This window comes from Zonotrichia albicollis, chromosome 20, assembly GCF_047830755.1.
Source record: "Zonotrichia albicollis isolate bZonAlb1 chromosome 20, bZonAlb1.hap1, whole genome shotgun sequence".
NCBI classification, from domain to species: domain Eukaryota; kingdom Metazoa; phylum Chordata; class Aves; order Passeriformes; family Passerellidae; genus Zonotrichia; species Zonotrichia albicollis.
In genome coordinates, this window is record NC_133838.1 from 10,866,988 (window position 1) to 10,891,404 (window position 24,417).

Sequence of the window (24,417 nt, forward strand, 5' to 3'; positions counted from 1 at the left end):
GAAACCGTGGCCTACAACTCCCAGCATGCCTTGCGCATGGCGGCCCTGAGGACAATTCCCGTCCTGCTCCTCTGGAAGAGAAAGGAGATGAGGAGGAAGAGAAGGAGGAAAAAGAGAAGGGTGGGGAGGAGGAGGGAAAAGCGCGGCCTACAACTCCCAGCATGCCCTGCGCACGCCCACCCCGGAAACTACAACTCCCAGCACGCCCCGCGCGCGCCGCCGTGACCGGGCACCGGGAGCCCCTCCCAAGGTCACCGATCAGCCCCGGTACAGCACAGCACAGCCGGACACCTGCACAGGTGCATTTATTCGTTCCACAACAAGGGACACCCCAGAAGCGGGGCTTTGACCGAAATCGTGGCAAAGTGGCCCAAAAAGCGCCGTGAGGGCTCGGGGAGCTCCGTGAGCACCGGGAGGAGCGGCGGGGGCAGCGCCGAGCCCCGGGGGTTTGCAGGTGTTCCTGCCTCACAGTGCTCATTTCCAGCAATCACAGGAATTTCATATAGAATTTTCTCTGTGGCCCAATTAGACAAATATCTCCCTATCTAGAATATAAAAAATACAGAGATTTGTTGGTTTTGGAAGGAAAATGTGCATTTTTTGCTGACTGTGAGCAGGAGGTAAACCTGAAAACCTGGTGCTGCTGGAGCTCCCATCAGCACTGGGATTTTCCTCCACCCCAAACCACCCCAAAGCAGGAAAACCTCAGAATTCAGCCCATGTTTCTCATGGCAAATAAAGTATTTCAAGTAAAGATGAAGGTGGGTTTCAGCATTTCAGTCAGTACAATGCAAACCAAACCTGTGCAACAGCAGCTGTGCTTCCTGCTCCAAAAAAATCCACCCCAGTTCCCATCTTTGGGCTCTTGTTGCTTTTTTGTTTTTGTTTTGTTTTTAATCCTTGGAAATACCACTAGCAGTTCTTCAAAAACAAAAAAAAAAATCAAACAAAAAAAAAATCTAGACAAAGGGAAGCAGCAGAAAAAATAAACAAAACTTCCCAGCAGTGAGAGAACTTCTCATTTTTTTTTCTGTCCATTTTCAGTATTTTTCATCAGGGAACTGGTCCTGGCTTCACCAGGACTGTCCACCTGAAGGAGGAAGGCCAGGGCTGAATTTTTGCTCTTGGCATATTAAAGAGTCTTTAATAAAGAGTAACATGTGCAAAAGAAAAAAAAAAAAAAAAAAAGAGGGAAAAAAAAAAAAAAAAAGGAAATTTAAATAGATCAAGCCAGGTTTTGCAGAATTACTGTGGCCAGAACAGCTCCCTCCTCTCCGTGTCCTCACCCAACGAGGTAAAATCTGCACTGGGGAGACACCACCACAAAAAAGAAGCCACCAAGAGGTGCCACTTTGTCACCTCAGTGTCCTTCCTGCCTCCAAAGCCAAGGTGAGCAGCACCCAAAGGAACCAAAGGAGCACAAATTCCCCTTCTCTCCAGCAGCTCTTGCTTTTTTGCAGAATTTTCCTACACAGCTGCAATGTGTGTGTGTGTCCAACCTTCCCAGCCAGGACCAGCAGCTGCTCTCCTCCCAAACCTTCCAGAGAGTTTGTGGTGGGTTTTTTGTTTTGTTTTTTTTTTTTTTTTGGGGGGGGTTTTGGTGAGTTTTTGTTGGTTTTTTTTTTTCCCCCCCCTAGGATTATAGCTGGAATCCTTCCATGGGAGCCTCAGCTTGCTGGAAGATGTATTGCTGCTGGTTCTCGTCCACCTGCGGCGCCACGGCCGCGTCCTCCTCCACGCCAAAGTAGTGCTCGATCAGGTCAAAGGCTTTCTGGTAAATCTCCTGGTTCTCGTGGCTCTGCAGGAACTCGATCTTATCCAAACCTGGAGAGCAAAATAAAATGAGATTTTGTTGTCTGTCCTCTGTATAGTCCTGTGAGCAGAATAAATCCTGTGATATTTTCTGAAAAATCCTTTTGTGAAGATCGTTTTCTCCTGAGAAACCTCAGAAATGAAATGTAAACAATGGAATGCAAAATGTGCATCTGTGATTGGTCTCCAGTGGTTGTTTTTAATTAATGGCCAATCACAGTCTAAGTGTATCAGATTCTCTGCTCAGTCATTAAATATTTTATTTAATAAAATAAGGTTTTATTAAAGTTTTATTCCATTCCTTTCCTTGCTGGCCTTCTGATGAAATCTTTTCTTCTATTCTTGTAGTGTAGTTTTAATAGAGAATTTTCTTTTACTATATATAATGAATATATATATCTAGTTTTAATATAGATTTTTCTTTTAATATCTATAATAAATATATATCTATATATAATAAATATATATTTAATAAATATAAATTTTTTATATAATGTATATTAATAAATAGTATATACATATATAATATATATGTGTATATATTATATATATGTATATACATAAATATGTATATACCTATATATAATATGTATTCATGTATATATATGTATATACCTATATATATTATGTATTTATGTATATATATACTTAAATATATATACACATAAATATATACACATAAATAATATATACAAAGTATATATCTATATATAAATATATCTTTTATAAGTATATATTTATATATAAATATATAATTTTAATATATTATTTAGGAAGATATACTATATATAATAGTACATCTTATTATTTATATTTTATAGATATTTTATTTATATATAAATATATTTATATATGAATATATATGATTTATTAAGATATATCATATAATTATATATAATTATAATTTATAAATTCTTATAAATATATATTTTATATATATATTTATATATATTTCTTATAAATATATATATTTTACATATAACAAATATATAAAAATATAAATATATATTTCTTATATTTCTTATATATATTATATATAATATATATATTATATATTTCTTATATATATAAGAAATATATATAAATATATATATAAGAAATACATATATATAAGAAATATATATAAATATAAATATATATTTATATAAATATATTAATATATATATTTCTTATATATATATTTTATATATATATCTATATATATAAAAGTATATATATATATATATATATATATATATATATATTTCTTATATATATATTTTTTTATATATATATATATATATATATATATAAATATATAAATATCCAAGCACACACACACTGCACCCTGAGGAATCCCAGGAATTGTCCTTGCAGGGAGAACCAGGACACTCAGAGCAATGAGAGGGCACAGCAGCCACTGCCAGCTCACAGGGACCAAAATAGGAACAAAAAAAAAAAATAAATCCATCAGCACCAAATTAAGTCACTCCAGGGAAAAGCAAAGTCTCCCTGGGTTTCAAGTGTAAATCTGGGTAGATTCAGAGCAATTTTAGACCCAGAAATTTCCCTTTTTCCTCAGCTCAGCTCATTTCTGCTTCATATTCCTGGTGCAAGCCATTTTCAGCTTAGACTCCAGGTCAGAGCTTTTACTTCCAGCTATTTTCTCCTCACCCACTACATGAGTTTGAAAAGCTTTTGGGACAAATATTGGCTATTTTGGAACACAACAAACCCTTGGAGACAGAGCAGGAAATGACCCACACCTACCATAGGCCTCCTCGATGAGGCTGCAGTAGGGGTTGATGCCAGTGCCACTCTGGTTGGCCTCCTGCTCCCCCAGCCTCAGGATGTTCTCCAGCCCGTTCAGGGCCACCAGAACAATCTTGGAGTCCATGACAGTCAGCAGGTCACACAGGGGCTTGATACAGCCCAGATTCACCAGGTACCTGCAGGGGCAGAGCAGCACCATTATATATAATTATATAATATATCTTAATAAATCATATATATTCATATATAAATATATTTACATATAAATAAATAGATATAAAATATAAATAATAAGATGCACTATTATATATAGTATATCTTCCTAAATAATATATTAAAATTATATAGTTATATATAAATATATACTTATAACATATATATTTATGTATAGATACATACTTTGTATATATTATTTATGTGTATATATATTTATGTATATATTTATATATATATACATATATATTTATGTGTATATATTTATGTATATATATTTATGTGTATATATATTTATGTATATACATATATACACATAAATACATATTATATATATATGTATCCCAGCCTCAGGATGTTCTCCAGCCCGTTCAGGGCCACCAGAACAATCTTGGAGTCCATGACAGTCAGCAGGTCACACAGGGGTTTGATACAACCCAGGTTCACCAGGTACCTGCAGGGGCAGAGCAGCACCAGCATCACTGCCTGCCCAGGAGCATCCCCTCTGCTCCATGGGAAAGCACGGGAGATGGTCCAGAAAATCCAGAAATTTACCTTAAAGGTTCATTTGGATCCATTTATTTGCATTGCATGCAACCCTGTTTTCAGAATTGTTTTTTTTTTTTTAAGGAAAGGAGTCACTTGAAATCCAGGTGCTGCTCAAATTAAGTCAAGTCCACAATGGAATTTAACCTGACATTAAATTCAGACATTGAGCCTCAACTACTCCTTCTGAAATCTAGGTGCTGCTCAAATTAAATCAAGTCCAAACTGGAATTTAAGCTGGCACTAAATTTGGACATTTAGCCTCAACTACTCCTTCTGAAATCCAGGTGCTGCTCAAATTAACTCCACACTGGAATTTAATCTGTGATTATATTTGAATATTTAGCCTTAACTACCCAAATGCCACTTCTGCAATCCAGGTGCTGCTCAAATTAAGTCAAATCCATAATGGAATTTAACCTGACATTAAATTCAGACATTGAGCCTCAACTACTCCTTCTGAAATCCAGGTGCTGCTCAAATTAAGCCCACACTGGAATTTTATCTGTCATTAAATCTGGATAATTAGCCTCAACTACCTCAACTACCCTACTGCCACTTCTGAAATCCAGGTGCTGTTCAAATTAGCTCCACAATGGAATTTAATCTGTGATTAAATTTAGGAATTTAGCCTCAACTACTCCTTCTGAAATCCAGGTGCTGCTCAAATTAAGTCAAGTCCACACTGAAATTTTATCTGTCATTAAATTTGGACATTTAGCCTCAACTACCTCAACTATTCTTCAGCCACTTCTGAAATCCAGGTGCTGCTCAAATTAAGTCCACACTGGAATTGAATCTGTCATTAAATTGAGACATTTAACCTCAACTACCCAAATCCCACTTCTGAAATCTGGGTGCTGCTCAAATTAATTCCATACTGGAATTTAATCTGTGATTATATTTGGATATTTAGCCTCAACTACCCAAAGCCTCAACTACCTCAAATACCCCTTCTGAAATCCAGGTGCTGCTCAAATTAAGTCAAGTCCACACTGGAACTGAATCTGTCATTAAATTTAGACATTTAACCTCAACTACTCAAAGAAAGATGGAGAAAATTTGGGATTAAATTATCCCCATCCAGAATCACAAATTACAACCCAGCTCTGCCCGCCTCAGTTACTCTATGGATTTCCTCCAAATCCCTGCTTTGGCTGGAAGTTCCCCTGCAGGCAAAGCTCCCAGGAGGTGAGGAGAGGTTGAGGAGAACCTGATCTGCTCCCAGGAGAGGTTCAGGAGAGCCTGATCTGCTCCCAGGAGAACCTGATCTGCTCCCAGACAGAGGTTCAGGAGAGCCTGATCTGCTCCCAGGAGAGGTTCAGGAGAACCTGATCTGCTCCCAGGAGGGGCTCAGGAGAGCCTGATCTGCTCCCAGAGGTGAGGAGATCCTGATCTGCTCCCAGACACTGAGGAGAGGCTCAGGAGAACCTGATCTGCTCCCAGGAGAGGCTCAGGAGAGCCTGATCTGCTCCCAGGAGAGGCTCAGGAGAACCTGATCTGCTCCCAGAGGTGAGGAAAGTCTCAAGAGAACCTGATCTGCTCCCAGGAGAGGCTCAGGAGAACCTGATCTGCTCCCAGACCATGAGGAGAGGCTCAGGAGAACCTGATCTGCTCCAGACACTGAGGAGAGGCTCAGGAGAGCCTGATCTGCTCCAGACACTGAGGAGAGGCTCAGGAGAGCCTGATCTGCTCCCAGGAGAGGTTCAGGAGAACCTGATCTGCTCCCAGGAGAGGCTCAGGAGAGCCTGAACTGCTCCCAAGGGTTGAGGAGAACCTGATCTGCTCCCAGGAGAGGCTCAGGAGAGCCTGAACTGCTCCCAGACTGAGGAGAGCATCAGGAGAGCCTGATCTGCTCCCAGGGGTTGAGGAGAGATTCAGGAGAACCTGATCTGCTCCCAGGAGAGGCTCAGGAGAACCTGATCTGCTCCCAGACAATGAGGAGAGGCTCAGGAGAACCTGATCTGCTCCCAGGGGTTGAGGAGAGCCTGATCTGCTCCCAGGAGAACCTGATCTGTTCCCAGACACTGAGGAGAAGCTCAGGAGTACCTGATCTGCTCCCAGGAGAGGTTCAGGAGAACCTGATCTGCTCCAGACAGGGAGGAGAGCATCAGGAGAGCCTGATCTGCTCCCAGGGGTTGAGGAGAAGCTCAGGAGAACCTGATCTGCTCCCAGGAGAGGCTCAGGAGAACGTGATCTGCTCCCAGGAGAGGCTCAGGAGAACCTGATCTGCTCCCAGGAGAGGTTCAGGAGAACCTGATCTGCTACAGACACTGAGGAGAGCATCAGGAGAACCTGATCTGCTCCCAGGAGAGGCTCAGGAGAACCTGATCTGCTCCCAGAGGTGAGGAGAACCTGATCTGCTCCCAGGAGAGGCTCAGGAGAACCTGATCTGCTCCCAGAGGGGAGGAGAGGTTCAGGAGAGCCTGATCTGCTCCCAGGGGTTGAGGAGAACCTGATCTGCTCCCAGGAGAGGCTCAGGAGAGCCTGATCTGCTCCCAGGAGAGGCTCAGGAGTGCCTGATCTGCTCCCAGAGGTGAGGAGAAGCTCAGGAGAGCCTGAACTCCTCCCAGGAGAGGCTCAGGAGTACCTGATCTGCTCGGGGGTCCCTCCTGAGGTGGCATTGGTGATGGCCCAGGCCGCCTCTTTCCTGGTCCGGAATTCCGCCTTCTGCAGGATCTCGATCAGCACCGGGAAAATGTTGGCATCAATCACTGCCTGGCAAGAGAGGGCACGAGAGGCCTTGGCATTGGCAGCACTTCCCAAAAGGCTTCCTGAAAGAAACCTTCATTTCCATAGCCCCAGGTGAGGAAATTCCCAAGCTGAAGGGATTGCTGTGGTTTATTCCTCAGCCAAATCCAATTAAAAGCAGATATTCCATAACCACAGCAGACAAACTCTGGAATTGCAGCAATGCTCAAAGCTCTGCTTGGGTAGGTCAAGGAAAGGATAATTTAATAAGAGCTCCAGCTCTTCCAAGGGATTGAGGATGGACAAATAGGGCTGGATCTCCTCTAATTCCAATGATCCAGCCTCTGGGGTTCAGCCCATGTGCTGCTGCCATTCCCAATTTTATTCCCAATTTTATTCCCAAATTTATTCCCATTTTTTAGCTCGTTTGGCAGCAGTAAATTTGCAAATGGCTGCAGAATAAGAGAAGGGAACCAATCCAGCCTGAGGGTCAGAGAAAGGAAAATCCTTAATGCTGAGCTTGGAATCTGGGATCAATGCACTTCCCAAAAGGCTTTTGAAGGAAACCTTCATTTCCATAGCCCCAGGTGAGGAAATTCCCAAGCTGAAGGGTTTATTCCTCAGCCAAATCCTATTAGAAGCAGATATTCCATAACCACAGCAGACAAACTCTGGAATTGCAGCAATGCTCAAAGCTCTGCTTGGGTAGATCAAGGAAAGGATAATTTAATAAGAGTTCCAGCTCTTCCAAGGGATTGAAGATGGACAGATATGAGCTGTTATCTCCTCTAATTCCAATGATCCAGCCTATGGGGTTCAAACCATGTGCTGCTGCCATTCCCAAATTTATTCCCATTTTTTATTCCCATTTTTTATTCCCATTTGGCAGCAGCAAATTTTCAAATGGCTGCAGAATAAGACAAGTGAACCAATCCAGACTCTAAGGGTCAGAGAAAGGGAAAAGCTGCAAATCCTTAATGGTGAGCTTGGAATCTGGGATCAATGCACTTCCCAAAAGGCTTCTGAAAGAAACCTTCATTTCCATAGCCCCAGGTGAGGAAATTCCCAAGCTGAAGGGATTGCTGTGGTTTATTCCTCAGCCACATCCAATTAAAAGCAGATATTCCATAACCAGCACCCTGGAATTGCAGCAACACTGGGGGAATTCTGAAATCTCCACTCTGCTTATGGAGATCAGTAATTAAACCTCAAGGAGCTCCAGCTCTTCCAAGGGATTGAGGATGGACAAATATGAGCTGTTATCTCCTCTAATTCCAATGATCCAGCCTCTGGGGTTCAGCCCATGTGCTGCTGCCATTCCCAAATTTATTCCCATTTTTTATTCCCATTTTTTATTCCCATTTGGCAGCAGTAAATTTGCAAATGGCTGCAGAATAAGAGAAGTGAACCAATCCAGCCTGAGGGTCAGAGAAAGGGAAAAGCTGCAAATCCTTCATGCTGAGCTTGGAATTTGGGATCAATGCACTTCCCAAAAGGCTTCCTGAAAGAAACCTTCATTTCCATAGCCCCAGGTGAGGAACTTCCCAAGCTGAAGGGATTGCTGTGGTTTATTCCTCAGCCACATCCTATTAGAAGCAGATATTCCATAACCACAGCAGACAAACTCTGGAATTGCAGCAATGCTCAAAAGTTCTGCTTGGGTAGGTCAGGAAAAGGATAATTAAACCTCAAGGAACTCCAGCTCAAGGGATTGAGGATGGACAAATAGGGCTGGATCTCCTCTAATTCCAATGATCCAGCCTATGGGGTTCAGCCCATGTGCTGCTGCCATTCCCAAATTTATTCCCATTTTTTATTCCCATTTGGCAGCAGCAAATTTGCAAATGGCTGCAGAATAAGAGAAGGGAACCAATCCAGACTCTAAGGGTCAGAGAAAGGAAAATCCTTAATGGTGAGCTTGGAATCTGGGATCAATGCACTTCCCCAAAAGGCTTCCTGAAAGAAAACTCCACTTCTCTATCCCCATGTGAAGAACTTCCCAAGCTGAAGGGATTGCTGTGGTTTATTCCTCAGCCACATCCAATTAAAAGCAGATATTCCAATACCACAGCAGACAAACTCTGGAATTGCAGAAATGCTCAAAGCTCTGCTTGGGTAGGTCAAGGAAAGGATAATTAAACCTCAAGGAGCTCCAGCTCAAGGGATTGAGGATGGACAAACAGGGCTGGATCTCCTCTAATTCCAATGATCCAGCCTCTGGGGTTCAGCCCATGTTCTGCTGCCATTCCCAAATTTATTCCCATATTTTATTCCCATTTTTTAGCTCGTTTGGCAGCAGTAAATTTGCAAATGGCTGCAGAATAAGAGAAGTGAACCAATCCAGCCTGAGGGTCAGGGAAAGGAAAAAGCTGCAAATCCTTAATGCTGAGCCTGGAATGTGGGATCACTGCACTTCCCAAAAGGCTTCCTGAAAGAAACCTTCATTTCCATAGCCCCAGGTGAGGAAATTCCCAAGCTGAAGGGATTGCTGTGGTTTATTCCTCAGCCACATCCTATTAAAAGCAGATATTCCATAACCACAGCAGACAAACTCTGGAATTGCAGCAACACTCAAAGTTCTGCTTCCCTATGGAGGTCAGGGAAAGGATAATTAAACCTCAAGGAGCTCCAGCTCAAGGGATTGAGGATGGACAAACAGGGCTGGATCTCCTCTAATTCCAATGATCCAGCCTATGGGGTTCAGCCCATGTGCTGCTGCCATTCCCAAATTTATTCCCATTTTTTATTCCCATTTGGCAGCAGTAAATTTGCAAATGGCTGCAGAATAAGAGAAGGGAACCAATCCAGACTCTGAGGGTCAGAGAAAGGAAAAAGCTGCAAATCCTTAATGCTGAGCCTGGAATGTGGGATCACTGCAGGCAGGCTGGAGAAGACTGTACCTGGATTTGTGCTCTGTTCCCTGCTGTGATGTTGGATATGGTCCAGCACGCCTCTTTCCTGATGGATTCCTTGGGACTGCTCAATAAATGGAGGAGGCAAGGCAGGGCTGAGCAGTTTAGAATCACCTTTGGGGGGAAAAGGAAGCACAGGTGAGATCAGCAGTGGCAGGGAATTAATTCTGAATTATTCCCTGCAGGGAATGAATTCTCAATTCCTCTCCTCTCACCTGGGTCTGGATGTCATCCCCTGTCACGATGTTGCCAACTGCTCTCAGAGCTGGAGAGGCCACTTTGTAATCGTTGTGCCTGCAGGAAAAGTGCCATCAGATCCATCAGATCTCTGGGATATTCACCATATTCCCTCCCCATGTTCCCATCTGCATAATTTCCTCAGGATTTTATCCCCTGGCACACAGAATTCAGGGTAAACTGAGCATAAAGCCACTGAAAACAAAACCATTTTGTAATCGTTGTGCCTGCAGGAAAAGTGTGCAGAGACAAACCCAGCTCCATCAGATCTCTGGGATATTCACCATATTCCTTCCCCATGTTCCCATCTGCAGGATTTCCTTAGGATTCCACCCCCTGGCACACAGAACAGCATAAAGCCACTGAAAACAAAACCATTTTGTAATTGTTGTGCCTGCAGGAAAAGTGTGCAGAGAAAACCAGCTCCATCAGATCTCTGGGATATTCACCATGTTCCCTCCCCATGTTCCCATCTGCATAATTTCTTTAGGATTTTGTCCCCTGGCACACAGAACACAGCATAAAGCCACTGAAAACAAAACCACTTTGTAATTGTTGTGCCTGCAGGAAAATTGTCATCAGATCCATCAGATCTCTGGGATATTCACCATGTTCCCTCCCCAAGATCCCATCTGCAGGATTTCCTTAGGATTCCACCCCCTGGCACACAAAACACAACATAAAGCCACTGAAAACAAAACCATTTTGTAATCGTTGTGCCTGCAGGAAAATTGTCATCAGATCCATCAAATCTTTGGGATATTCACCATGATCCCTCCCCAAGATCCCATCTGCAGGATTTCCTTAGGATTCCATCCCCTGGCATACAGAATTCAGGGTAAACTGAGCATAAAGCCACTGAAAACAAAACCATTTTGTAATTGTTGTGCCTGCAGGAAAAGTGTGCAGAGACAAACCCAGCTCCATCAGATCTCTGGGATATTCACCATATTCCCTCCCCATGTTCCCATCTGCAGGATTTCCATAGGATTTTGTCCCCTGGCACACAAAACAGCATAAAGCCACTGAAAACAAAACCATTTTGTAATCGTTGTGCCTGCAGGAAAATTGTCATCAGATCCATCAGATCTCTGGGATATTCACCATGATCCCTCCCCATGTTCCCATCTGCAGGATTTCCATAGGATTTTATCCTCTGGCACACAAAACACAGCATAAAGCCACTGAAAACAAAACCACTTTGTAATCGTTGTGCCTGCAGGAAAATTGTCATCAGATCCATCAGATCTCTGGGATATTCACCATGATCCCTCCCCATGTTCCCATCTGCAGGATTTCCTTAGGATTCCATCCCCTGGCACACAGAATTCAGAGTAAACTGAGCATAAAGCCACTTGAAAACAAAACCATTTTGTAATTGTTGTGCCTGCAGGAAAATTGTCATCAGATCCATCAGATCTCTGGGATATTCACCATGTTCCCTCCCCATTTTCCCATCTGCAGGATTTCCTTAGGATTTTATCCCCTGGCACACAAAACACAGCATAAAGCCACTGAAAACAAAACCATTTTGTAATTGTTGTGCCTGCAGGAAAAGTGTCATCAGATCCATCAGATCTTTGGGATATTCACCATGATCCCTCCCCATTTTCCCATCTGCAGGATTTCCATAGGATTCCATCCCCTGGCACACAGAATTCAGGGTAAACTGAGCATAAAGCCACTGAAAACAAAACCATTTTGTTGTGCCTGCAGGAAAAGTGTGCAGAGACAAACCCAGCTCCATCAGATCTCTGGGATATTCACCATGATCCCTCCTCATGTTCCCATCTGCAGGATTTCCTTAGGATTTTATCCCCTGGCACACAAAACACAGCATAAAGCCACTGAAAACAAAACCATTTTGTAATCGTTGTGCCTGCAGGAAAAGTGTCATCAGATCCATCAGATCTCTGGGATATTCACCATATTCCCTCCACAAGATCCCATCTGCAGGATTTCCATAGGATTCCACCCCCTGGCACACAAAACACAGCATAAAGCCACTTGAAAACAAAATCACTTTGTAATTGTTGTGCCTGCAGGAAAATTGTCATCAGATCCATCAAATCTTTGGGATATTCACCATGATCCCTCCCCAAGATCCCATCTGCAGGATTTCCTTAGGATTTTGTCCCCTGGCACACAAAACACAGCATAAAGCCACTGAAAACAAAACCACTTTGTTGTGCCTGCAGGAAAAGCGCCATCAGATCCATCAAATCTCTGGGATATTCACCATGATCCCTCCCCATGTTCCCATCTGCAGGATTTCCATAGGATTCCACCCCTGGCACACAGAACACAGCATAAAGCCACTGAAAACAAAACCATTTTGTTGTGCCTGCAGGAAAATTGCCATCAGATCCATCAGATCTCTGGGATATTCACCATATTCCCTCCCCAAGATCCCATCTGCAGGATTTCCTTAGGATTCCACCCCCTGGCACACAAAACAGCATAAAGCCACTTGAAACAAAACCATTTTGTAATTGTTGTGCCTGCAGGAAAAGTGTGCAGAGACAAACTCAGGTCCATCAAATCTCTGGGATATTCACCATGATCCCTCCCCAAGATCCCATCTGCATCATTTCCTTAGGATTTTGTCCCCTGGCACACAAACCACAGCATAAAGCCACTGAAAACAAAACCACTTTGTAATCGTTGTGCCTGCAGGAAAAGCGCCATCAGATCCATCAAATCTCTGGGATATTCACCATGATCCCTCCCCATGTTCCCATCTGCATAATTTCCATAGGATTTTATCCCCTGCCTCACAAAACACAGCATAAAACCACTGAAAACAAAACCACTTTGTAATTGTTGTGCCTGCAGGAAAAGTGTGCAGAGACAAACCCAGCTCCATCAGATCTTTGGGACATTCACCATATTCCCTCCCCAAGATCCCATCTGCAGGATTTCCTTAGGATTTTGTCCCCTGGCACACAAAACACAGCATAAAGCCACTGAAAACAAAACCACTTTGTAATCGTTGTGCCTGCAGGAAAAGCGCCATCAGATCCATCAAATCTCTGGGATATTCACCATGATCCCTCCCCATGTTCCCATCTGCATAATTTCCATAGGATTTTATCCCCTGCCTCACAAAACACAGCATAAAGCCACTGAAAACAAAACCATTTTGTAATTGTTGTGCCTGCAGGAAAAGCGCCATCAGATCCATCAGATCTCTGGGATATTCACCATGATCCCTCCCCATGTTCCCATCTGCAGGATTTCCTTAGGATTTTATCCCCTGGCACACAAAACACAGCATAAAGCCACTGAAAACAAAACCACTTTGATATTTGATCCTTTGGATCCTGCTCCTATTAAAGAGTTCTCCTCCATTGGACTCTCCAAGTTAATCTCAATTATTTCTAAGCTGGCTTTATATTTACACTCAATTCAAATTCCACCCCTCTCCTTTTCCACTGAGATTTTGGAGAAGCAAAGCCAAGCTGATTTCTCCTAGCCTTTGTTTATTATTTCCCTCATAAACAGGCTTCCATTTGAAATTTGAGAGCACAAAACACTCTGCAATCTTTAAAGAAATCTGGGAAAGGAGAAAGTTCTTCCCTGTTGTCTGTGCAGCTGGCCCACACTCAAAAATTGGCTGAATTTCAGAAATTTATAGGGATAATATTTGGGCCACACTCAAAAATTGGCTGAATTTCAGAAATTTATAGGGATAATATTTGGGCCACACTCAAAAATTGGCTGGATTTCAAAAATTTACAGGGATAATGTTTGGGCCACTCTCAAAAATTGGCTGAATTTCAGAAATTTATAGGGATAATATTTGTTTTATCAATAATTTGTAATTTTTGAGGCAGATGTTGAGACCAACACAGCTATCTTTTCATAGTGGAAAATCTTCAGCTCAGGAAGCCAAGTCAGAAATTTATAGGGATATGTTTGTTTTATCAATGAAAGTCAGAAATTTATAGGGATATGTTTGTTTTATCAATGAAAGTCAGAAATTTATAGGGATATGTTTGTTTTATCAAAGAAAGTCAGAAATTTATAGGGATATGTTTGTTTTATCAAAGAAAGTCAGAAATTTATAGGGATGTGTTTGTTTTATCAATGAAAGTCAGAAATTTATAGGGATATGTTTGTTTTATCAATGAAAGTCAGAAATTTATAGGGATATGTTTGTTTCATCAATGAATTTGTAGGGATAATATTTGTTCCATCAATAAATTTGTAATTTTTGGGGCAGATGTTGAGACCAACACAGGTATCTTTTCATAGTGGAAAATCTGCAGCTCAAAACAGCAAATTCCAGCTGTGAACCTGCTGCAGCTCAGGTGCCTGGATCCCGTGTTTGATGGCATTTATCTGGATTGTCACTCAATGACAGGCTTCCATTTGAAGTTTGAGAGCACAAAACACTCTGCAATCTTTAAAGAAATCTGGGAAAGGAAAAAGTTCTTCCCTGTTGTCTGTGCAGTTGGCCCACACTCAAAAATTGGCTGAATTTTAGAAATTTACAGGGATAATGTTTGGGCCACACTCAAAAATTGGCTGAATTTCAGAAATTTATAGGGATAATGTTTGGGCCACACTCAAAAATTGGCTGAATTTCAGAAATTTATAGAGATAATATTTGTTTTATCAATAATTTGTAATTTTTGAGGCAGATGTTGAGACCAACACAGGTATCTTTTCACAGTGGAAAATCTTCAGCTCAGGAAGCCAAGTCAGAAATTTATAAACATGATAAAACATGTTTGTTTTATCAATGAAAGTCAGAAATTTATAGGGATATGTTTGTTTTATCAAAGAAAGTCAGAAATTTATAGGGATATGTTTGCTTTATCAATTAATTTGTAGGGATAATATTTGTTTTATCAATAATTTGTAATTTTTGGGGCAGATGTTGAGACCAACACAGGTATCTTTTCATAGTGTAGAGCAGAACTGGAAAATCTTCAGCTCAGGAAGCCAAGTCAGAAATTTATAGGGATATGTTGGTTTTATCAATGAAAGTCAGAAATTTATAGGGATATGTTTGTTTTATCAATGAATTTGTAGGGATAATATTTGTTTTATCAATAATTTGTAATTTTTGAGGCAGATGTTGAGACCAACACAGGTATCTTTTCATAGTGTAGAGCAGAACTGGAAAATCTTCAGCTCAGGAAGCCAAACCAGCAAATTCCAGCTGTGACCCTGCTGCAGCCCAGGTGCCTGGATGCCGTGTTTGATGGCATTTAGATGGATTTAGATGCATTGTCACTCACATTAAGAGCTCCACCAGCCTCCTGCAGACCCCAGAGTCCACCACAGCCTGGATCTTCTCGTTGGGACCATCGGACAGGTAGGACAGAGCCCAGCAGGCGTCGGCCAGCAGGTCAGAGTCACTGTTGAACAACAATCGGGACAACACTGGCAGGCAGGGGGACACCTGCAACAACAGCCACCACCCAAGGTTAGTCAGCAGGCCAGGAGCTGCACAGCTGCAGGACAGCACCCCCTGGTTGTGCTCACTGCTCAGTTATTTACAATTGTTCAGATTTCACCCCTCACCAAAGGCTTCTCAGCTTTGATATGTTTTCACTTTTTAAAAAAAATATTTTTGTGTTGCCAAAGGAGGATGAGATACCTGTTTGTGCTCACTGCTCATTGCAAGCCCTGCATGGCCACAGATCCCTCCCTGCACAGCTCCAAAGGCACCTCAGCTTGGTGGCTACACCTAATTTACACTGAGGAGTTACAGTGGGAGTTGCTATTAAAGAGTTCTGCTCTGTTTGACTCTCAAAGTTCATCTCAATTATTTCAATCTCAATTATATGTAAATATAAAATGGCTTAATATTTACACTCAATTCAGATTTCACCCCTCACTGAAGCCACCTCAGCTTGGTTGCTACACTTAGATTACATTGAAAAGTTACACTGAGCTTTTTTAGGAGCTCCTATTAAAGAGTTTTGCTCCATTTGACTCTCTAAGTTCACCTCAATCATTTCTAAGTGAGTTTATATTTACACTCAATTCAGATTTCACCCCTCACCACAGATTTCTAAGCTTTGATATGTGAGGTTTCACTTAAATAATGTTTTCACTTATTTAAAAATATTTTTGTGTTGCCAAAGGAGGATGAGATACCTGAAAAGGCAGCAGGACCTTTAGTTAGGTTCCCTGGACAGGAATTCTCACAGGAATTCTGGTTTTTAGCATTTCCAGGTCTCAAAATAGTTGTTGGTTGTAATTGAAGTCTCAAAATTCCAGAGTTCATAAGGAAATTATTTAGAGAAATTTCCTAGGGAAGCCTGGGCCTGTCCCTTATTTGAGGGGTGCAGAAGAAAGGTTGGGAAAAATAAAACCTGCAGGAAAAACCTCAGCAGGAAAAACCTCATCCTGTTCCACAGCCTAAAATAACCCAGCCAAAGCTCCCAATTGGTGTTTCCCCATCTCCTGGCTGCCATCAGGGCATTTCTTCTCACCTTCTCAAATTCAGGAGGAGGGCTCTTCCCTCTGCACAGGTTTGACAAGGCCCACACAGCATTTCGTGTCATTGTCAGCCTGGTGGACGTGGTGAGGAGCCTGAAGAGAGAATTAGCAGGGATTATTTGGCCTTGATGTGGAAAAGAGGGAAGCAAAAGAATGAAAACTAAAATATTTAGCTCCAGTTCAGCCCAGGAGGACAGTCCCAGTTATCAGCAGAAATCAAATGACACAAAGCTCAGTCTGAGCTAGGACACCAAGCAGCAAAATCAGATATTTGGGACAAAACCTCACTTTTCCAGAGTGGGATGAAGATTAATCCTTGCCAGAGAATTAATTCCTGTCAGAGAACAAGAGCCCAGCCCTGACAGAATTCGTTATCACCACGCTGAGGGAGGTGGTGTGAGAGACCTGATCCTGCCCCAATCCCAAAAAATCCACAGCCAAGCAGAGAGCAGGAGCTGAGGGACACCTGGGACTCCAGAGCAGCATGAAGGAGTTCCAACCACAAAATCCCACCCAGAACCAGAGGTTTGGTTTCCAGGGATCCCAGAGTGCCAGGGAATCTGTCAGGAATGTTATCCACAAATTCCCATTCAGAACAAGACATTTAATTCCCAGAGATTCCAGCACTGCCAGGGATTCTGTAAGGGAGATTCTCCACAGAATCTCACTCAGAACCAGAGGTTTGATTCCCAGGGACTCTTGTAAGGAATATTCTCCACAGAATCCCACTCCTATGAACCAGGTTTGATTTCCAGAGATCCCACACTAACAGAGACTCTGTCAGGAATGTTATCCACAAATTCCCACTCAGAAACAGAGGCTTGATTCCCATGGAATCTGTCAGGAATGTTTTCCACAAATTCCCATTCAGAACCAGGCATTTAATTCCCAGAGATCCCAGCACAGCCAGGGACTCTGTAAGGAATATTCTCCACAGAATCTCACTCAGAACCAGAGTTTTGATTCCCAGGGACTCTGTCAGGAACGTTCTCCACACAATCCCACTCAGAGGTTTGATTTCCAGAGATCCCACACTAACAGAGACTCTGTCAGGAATGTTATCCACAAAATCCCATTCAGAACCAGGCATTTAATTCCCAGAGATCCCAGAGTGCCAGGGACTCTGTAAGGAATATTCTCCACAGAATCCCACTCAGAACCTGAGGTTTGATTCCCTGGGAATCTATCAGGAATGTTCTCCACACAATCCCACTCCTCTGAAGCAGAGGGTTGATTCCCTGGAACTCTGTCAGGAATATTATCCACAGAATCCCACTCCTCTAAACCAGATTTGATTCCCAGGGATCCCACAGTGCCAGGGATTCTCTAAGGAATGTTATCCACAGAATTTCACTCAGAACCAGAGTCTTGATTCCCAAGGACTGTTATCCACAAATTCCCACTCAGAACACCAGAGGTTTGATTCCCAGAGATCCCAGCACTGCCAGGGACTCTGTAAGGAATATTCTCCACAGAATCCCACTCAGAACCTGAGGTTTGATTACCAGGGAATCTGTCAGGAATGTTATCCACAAATTCCCATTCAGAACCAGGCATTTAATTCCCAGAGATCCCAGCACTGCCAAGGATTCTGTAAGGAATATTCTCCACAGAATCTCACTCAGAACCTGAGGTTTGATTACCAGGGAATCTCTAAGGAATATTCTCCACAGAATCTCACTCAGAACCTGAGGTTTGATTACCAGGGAATCTCTAAGGAATATTCTCCACAGAATCCCACTCAGAACCTGAGGTTTGATTCCCAGGGAATCTATCAGGAACGTTCTCCACACAATCCCACTCCTCTGAAGCAGGTTTGATCCCCAGTCATGGCCCAGAGCTGCTCATGGCTACTCACATTAACAAGGGAGGGAGAATGGCACAGTTCAGGACATAATCTCTGCACACAGAGCTGTCTCCAGCAATGTTCCCCAACGCCCAGACAGCCTGCAAGGAAACACCAACAGCTTCAGCATTTATTTCTTTTCTGACAGGGACACACAGGCAAGTGCGCTGAAAAAGCAAATTTTCCTGGGATCACTCCATTTAAACATTGCATTTTGAATTTGTGGTTCTCCCCAAAAATCCCAAAGGGAGGAGGGATCTTACCTGCTCCTGAACATCCTCAAAGTCAGAGTTGAGGAGCTCTATGAAGATGGGAACTGCCCCAGCCTCGATGACGATTTTGGTTTGTTGGGAGGTGCCTGAGGCGATGTTTGTCAGAGCCCACGCAGCCTCAAACTGCAAGGAGGATAAAGGGAATAAAATCAGCCTGATACAGAAAAATAAAGGAATGAAACCAGCCTAATTCAGAAAAATAAAGGAATAAAATCAGTGTGATTCAGAAAAATAAAGGAATAAAATCAGTCCGATTCAGCAAAATAAAGGAATAAAACCAGCCCAATTCAGAACAAGAAAGGGAATTTAATCAGCTTGATCCAAAAAAATAAAGGAATAAAATCAGCCTGATTCAGAAAAAGAAAGGGAATTAAATCAGCTTGATCCAAAAAAAAAAAAATAAAGGAATAAAATCAGCCTCATCCAGCAAAATAAATAAAATCAGCCTGATTCAGCAAAATAAATAAAATCAGCCTGATTCAGAAAAATAAAGGAATAAAATCAGCCTGGTCCAGAAAAATAAAGGAATAAAATCAGCCTGGTCCAGAAAAATAAAGGGATAAAATCAGTGTGATTTAGAAAAATAAAGGAATAAAATCAGCCTGATTCAGAAAAAGAAAGGGAATTAAATCAGCTTGATCCAAAAAAATAAAGGAATAAAATCAGCCTGGTCCAGAAAAATAAAGGAATAAAATCAGCCTGATCCAGCAAAATAAATAAAATCAGCCTGATTGAGAAAAATAAAGGAATAAAAGCAGCTTGATCCAGCAAAATAAAGGGATAAAATAAGTGTGATTCAGAAAAATAAAGGAATAAAATAAGTGTGATTCAGAAAAACAGACAATAAAATCAGCTGAATCAGGTGATTTTTGCCAGAATTAAATTAATTCTTTTGCCAGAATGAAATTATTTTCTTGCCAGAATTAATTTTTTTTTTGGTCAGAATTAAATTATTTTTCCAATAATTTAATTGGGAGCAATTTACAATTTGTTTTTTTTTTTTGCCTGAGCATTACAGCATTACAGTTTTGTCTTCTCCCACAGATCACAAAATTTTGGGGTTCAAAATATCAATTTCCCCTCACAACACCTGTGGGTTCACAGAATAAACAGCTCCACACCCTGAAGAATTGATAACAGAATCTCCTTTACCTGTAATGTGCAATTTTCACTTCTTTTCAGGAATTCCACGAACCTCTCCACCACTCCCTGAGTGTTTATCACCTCATCTATTGGAGGATTTGGCTCTGAAACAGCAAGGCAGTGTCAGGGAGTGAACAGGGGGCTAACAAACCTGAAGTGTAAATTAAATTATCTCAAATTGGGCTGAACTCATCAGGGCAGCTCGGCAGAATCATTTTCTGTACAAACCACAACTGGTAATCATCAGTAATACAAGAGATTATCACGTTTCTGAATTATGGATATTTTTTTCTCCCAATCTGCAAAGTTTTGTGCACAAATCTCTGTTGGATCTTAGATAGAGATGAATTATTTTTACCTTTGGAAAGTAATTTCCTGAATTTCTGAGTGGTTGCTAACTGGAGGTCAGGGTCATCTGAGAAAAGCATCTCCACCATCTCTCCCGTGATCAATCCCTCCTGAAAAAAGGCAGAGAAAACAGAAATGGTTTTATTTCAGACTGGGATTATTCCAAACATCACATCCTACAATTTGGGCTTAAACAGAAATCCAAAGATTCAAACCTGGGGGTCCCAGCACAGCAGAAATCCCCCAGTTCACATTTGCAATGGGATAAAAGGGAAAGAGGGGATAAAATGGAATAAAAGGACACTGGAGGAGGATTTTCAGGATTTTGAAGCTGGGAATAACCCTTGATAAACCAAAGTGAGCAATGGAATGAGGATTTCCTGGCATGGTCTGAGCTTTGCTGGACTCATGGATCCATTGGTGTCCCTCTGCATCCTTCAGGAATGAATTTTCCCTTCAGGAATGAATTTCTCCCCTCAGGAACGAATTTTCCCCCTCAGGAATGAATTTTCCCCCCCAGGAAGAAATTCCCCCCTCAGGAATAAAATTTTCCCCCTCAGGAATGAATTTCCCCCCTCAGGAACTAATTTCCCCCCTCAGGAACTAATTTCCCCCCTCAGGAATAAAATTTCCCCCCTCAGGAATGAATTTCCCCCCTCAGGAAGAAATTCCTCCCTCAGGAATGAATTTCCCCCCTCAGGAATAGAATTTCCCCCCTCAGGAATTAATTTCCCCCCTCAGGAATAAAATTTCCCCCCTCAGGAATAAAATTTCTCCCCTCAGGAATGAATTTCCCCCCTCAGGAAGAAATTCCTCCCTCAGGAATGAATTTCCCCCCTCAGGAATAGAATTTCCCCCCTCAGGAATTAATTTCCCCCCTCAGGAACTAATTTCCCCCCTCAGGAACTAATTTCCCCCCTCAGGAATAAAATTTCCCCCTCAGGAATGAATTTTGCCCCTCAGGAACGAATTTTGCCCCTCAGGAACGAATTTCCCCCCTCAGGAACGAATTTCTCCCCTTAGGAACTAATTTCCCCCTCAGGAATAAAATTTTCCCCCTCAGGAATAAAATTTTCCCCCTCAGAAATGAATTTCCCCCCTCAGGAATAGAATTTCCCCCTCAGGAATGAACTTCCCCCTCAGGAACGAATTTCCCCCCTCAGGAATAAAATTTCCCCCCTCAGGAATAAAATTTCCCCCCTCAGGAATAAAATTTCCCCCCTCAGGAATAGAATTTTCCCCCTCAGGAATAAAATTTCCCCCCTCAGGAATAAAATTTCCCCCCTCAGGAATGAATTTTGCCCCTCAGGAACGAATTTTCCCCCTCAGGAACGAATTTCTCCCCTTAGGAACTAATTTCCCCCTCAGGAATAAAATTTTCCCCCTCAGGAACAAAATTTACCCCCTCAGGAATAAAATTTCCCCCCTCAGGAATAGAATTTCCCCCCTCAGGAACTAATTTTCCCCCTCAGGAAGAAATTCCCCCCTCAGGAACAAAATTTCCCCCCTCAGGAATAAAATTTCCCCCCTCAGGAACAAATCTCCTCTTTGCATTTTAGCCAAGGGTTTGTGGCTGTTCCAGCTGCCTGCACCAATTTACACAAAAATTCTCGAAAATAAGGGAATAAAACCACTGGATTTTGGCAGTTCCATGCAAGCACAGAATCCCAGGATGGTTTAGGGTGGAAGGAGCTTAAAAATAAATCAGTTCCAAGGACAGGGACACCTTCCATTACCCCAGGGTGCTCCAACCCCATCAAATCTGGGATAATTCCAGGGATGGGGCAGCCACAGCTTGTGTGGGAATCTCTGCAGGGCCCCAAACCATGAAATTAAATTAAATTAAATTAAATTAATTCAATCTGTCTGAAGGCACCTTACCCCACACGTTGTGGAAGTGACGTAGGAATCCACCAGGAGAGTGTCAAACATGGACTCATCCTCATTGATCAGCTCCACATTCCTTCTTTTGAAGAGCTGGTGGGGAGCAGAACACAGGGGTTGTTATTAGAAAATAACCATGAACAGGCTCCACAACTCGATTTTCTTGTTCCTCAACCAAGATCCCTCCTGGACTGAGGTAACCTGAATAAAAAGGGGTCATTAATAGCAGCTCTGCACTCCCAGGGCTGGTCTGGCACACAAACTAAATGTTAATTCTTGCTCTCAGATATGAAAATATCCAAATCACTGAACCACCAGGGCAGGTAAGTGTAGAATTTGAGCAAAATCAGGAAAAATGGGCAAAAAAGTAGCTTGGATAAGGTGCTAATAAAGGAAATATTTAGTTCCAGAGATATCACTTGGGAATCACCTCATGCTTTTAAAAAAAGAAATGCACCCAGGGTTAAGGCCATGCTTTCACTTGCTCTTCCTGTTTCTCCAGGAAATAATCCCATTTACTAATTATAGCTAAAATAAACCCACCACCACCTTTAAAATCAAAGATCTATGAACAACAACAAAACCCAAACAAACAATAATGTCGAGTAGCCCAAGAACAAAATGCTTGGGAAGCTTTCTATGTGAGCTGGGCCCAGAGAAAAAAAAAAAAAAAAAAGAGAAAAAAGCAAGATCTCAGAACAGAAAAAATGACTGGAAACAAAATTTAATGCACAGAACCTTGAAGGTTCCAGCAGTTAAAGCTGAACCACCTTCTCCAGGTGAGTTACCTGCAAGATTTCAATCAGAACAGAAAAAATAAAGATTGCAAACAAACTTTAATGGACAGAACCTTGAAGGTTCCAGTAGTTAGGGCTGCTCAGGTGAGTTACCTACTGCAAAATCTCAGTCAAAACAGGAAAAATAAAGATTGCAAACAAAGTTTAATGCACAGAACCTTAAAGATTGCAGCCCTTAAGTCTGATCCAGCCTGCACAGGTGGGTGAGTTACCTGCAAGATTTCAGTAAGAACAGAAAAAATAAAGATTGCAAACAAAGTTTAATGCATAGAACCTTGAAGGTTCCAGCAGTTAGGGCTGCTCAGGTGAGTTACCTACTGCAAAATCTCAGTAAAAACAGGAAAAATAAAGATTGCAAACAAATTTTAATGACCAGAACCTTGAAGGTTCCAGCAGTTAGGGCTGACCCAGCCTGCTCAGGTGAGTTACCTGCTGCAAAATCTCAGTCAAAATAGGAAAAACAAAGATTGCAAACAAATTTTAATGCCCAGAACCTTGCAGGTTCCAGCAGTTGGGGCTGACCCAGCCTCTCCAGGTGAGTTACCTGCTGCAAGATCTCAGAACAGAAAAAATAAAGATTACAAACAAAATTTAATGCGCAGAACCTTGAAGGTTCCAGTAGTTAAAGCTGAACCACCTTCTCCAGGTGAGTTGCCTGCTGCAAAATCTCAGTCAAAACAGGAAAAATAAAGATTGCAAACAAACTTTAATGGGCAGGATGTTGAAGATTGCAGCAGTTAGGGCTGACACAGCCTGCTCAGGTGAGTTACCTGCTGCAAAATCTCAGTAAAAACAGGAAAAATAAAGATTGCAAACAAACTTTAATGGCAGGATGTTGAGGATTGCAGCAGTCAGAGCAGACCCAGGCTGCTGAGGGTGTGATTTTATGATTTTGTGATTTTGTGATTTTGTGATTTGGTGATTTACCTGCTGCTCCCGTTTCTGCTTCCTCAGCTGAATCCCCTCCTCCTCCCTCCTCCTGCGCATCTCCTCGGGGTTCAGGGCTTTGTTCTTGTAGCTCTTCATTCGATAGTTTTCTGTGAAAACAGGAGCAATTCTGCAATTCTGCCTCAGGGCTCCTGCACTGCCCCCCTGTGTGTGTCCTTCCCATGGGATAACCCGATGGAATAAATTTATTTACCCCTTGGTTTTCAGAGAAATTCCTATTTCCCTGCTAGCAGCACAGCATTTTTCCCACAGATATTTAATCCCAGCTAATAAATATTATTTATTATACAACCTCAGGGAAGGAATGGAGTTTATAACAAGCCCAGAGCAGAGCTGCAGTGAGGGACAGCCTTGTGTCCCACCAGGGGTTCAGGACCTGATTAATTCTGACAAATGCAGATTTTGAATTGCATTCTGACAAATGCAGCAATCCCAAATTGCATCCTGACAAATGCAGATTTCGAATTGCATTCTGACAAATGCAGCAGACTCCAAACTGCATTCTGGCAAATGCAGCAATTCCAAATTGCATTCTGACAAATGCAGACTCCAAATTG

General features: G+C 42.1%; 1 protein-coding gene across 2 annotated transcripts in view; it reads right to left on the reverse strand.

Moving 5' to 3' along the window:
- Window positions 1–288: 288 nt before the first annotated feature.
- The window catches only part of KPNA6 (karyopherin subunit alpha 6), a 29,552-nt gene continuing 5,423 nt past the window's right edge, over window positions 289–24,417 (reverse strand). The window contains exons 2-14 of one of the 2 annotated variants that reach the window (XM_074555924.1): window positions 23,840–23,949; window positions 22,113–22,208; window positions 20,242–20,341; window positions 19,893–19,987; window positions 18,732–18,863; window positions 18,481–18,569; window positions 16,616–16,715; window positions 15,413–15,576; window positions 10,142–10,220; window positions 9,915–10,040; window positions 6,914–7,041; window positions 3,562–3,740; window positions 289–1,824 (exon numbers count right to left, since the gene is read on the reverse strand). In XM_074555924.1, coding sequence (XP_074412025.1) covers window positions 1,640–1,824; window positions 3,562–3,740; window positions 6,914–7,041; window positions 9,915–10,040; window positions 10,142–10,220; window positions 15,413–15,576; window positions 16,616–16,715; window positions 18,481–18,569; window positions 18,732–18,863; window positions 19,893–19,987; window positions 20,242–20,341; window positions 22,113–22,208; window positions 23,840–23,949 — 1,583 coding nt within the window. In that variant the 3' untranslated portion in view covers window positions 289–1,639. Of the gene's footprint in view, window positions 1,825–3,561; window positions 3,741–4,089; window positions 4,232–6,913; window positions 7,042–9,914; window positions 10,041–10,141; window positions 10,221–15,412; window positions 15,577–16,615; window positions 16,716–18,480; window positions 18,570–18,731; window positions 18,864–19,892; window positions 19,988–20,241; window positions 20,342–22,112; window positions 22,209–23,839; window positions 23,950–24,417 lie in introns of those variants that run through there. The other variant, XM_074555925.1, reaches the window with a different exon arrangement.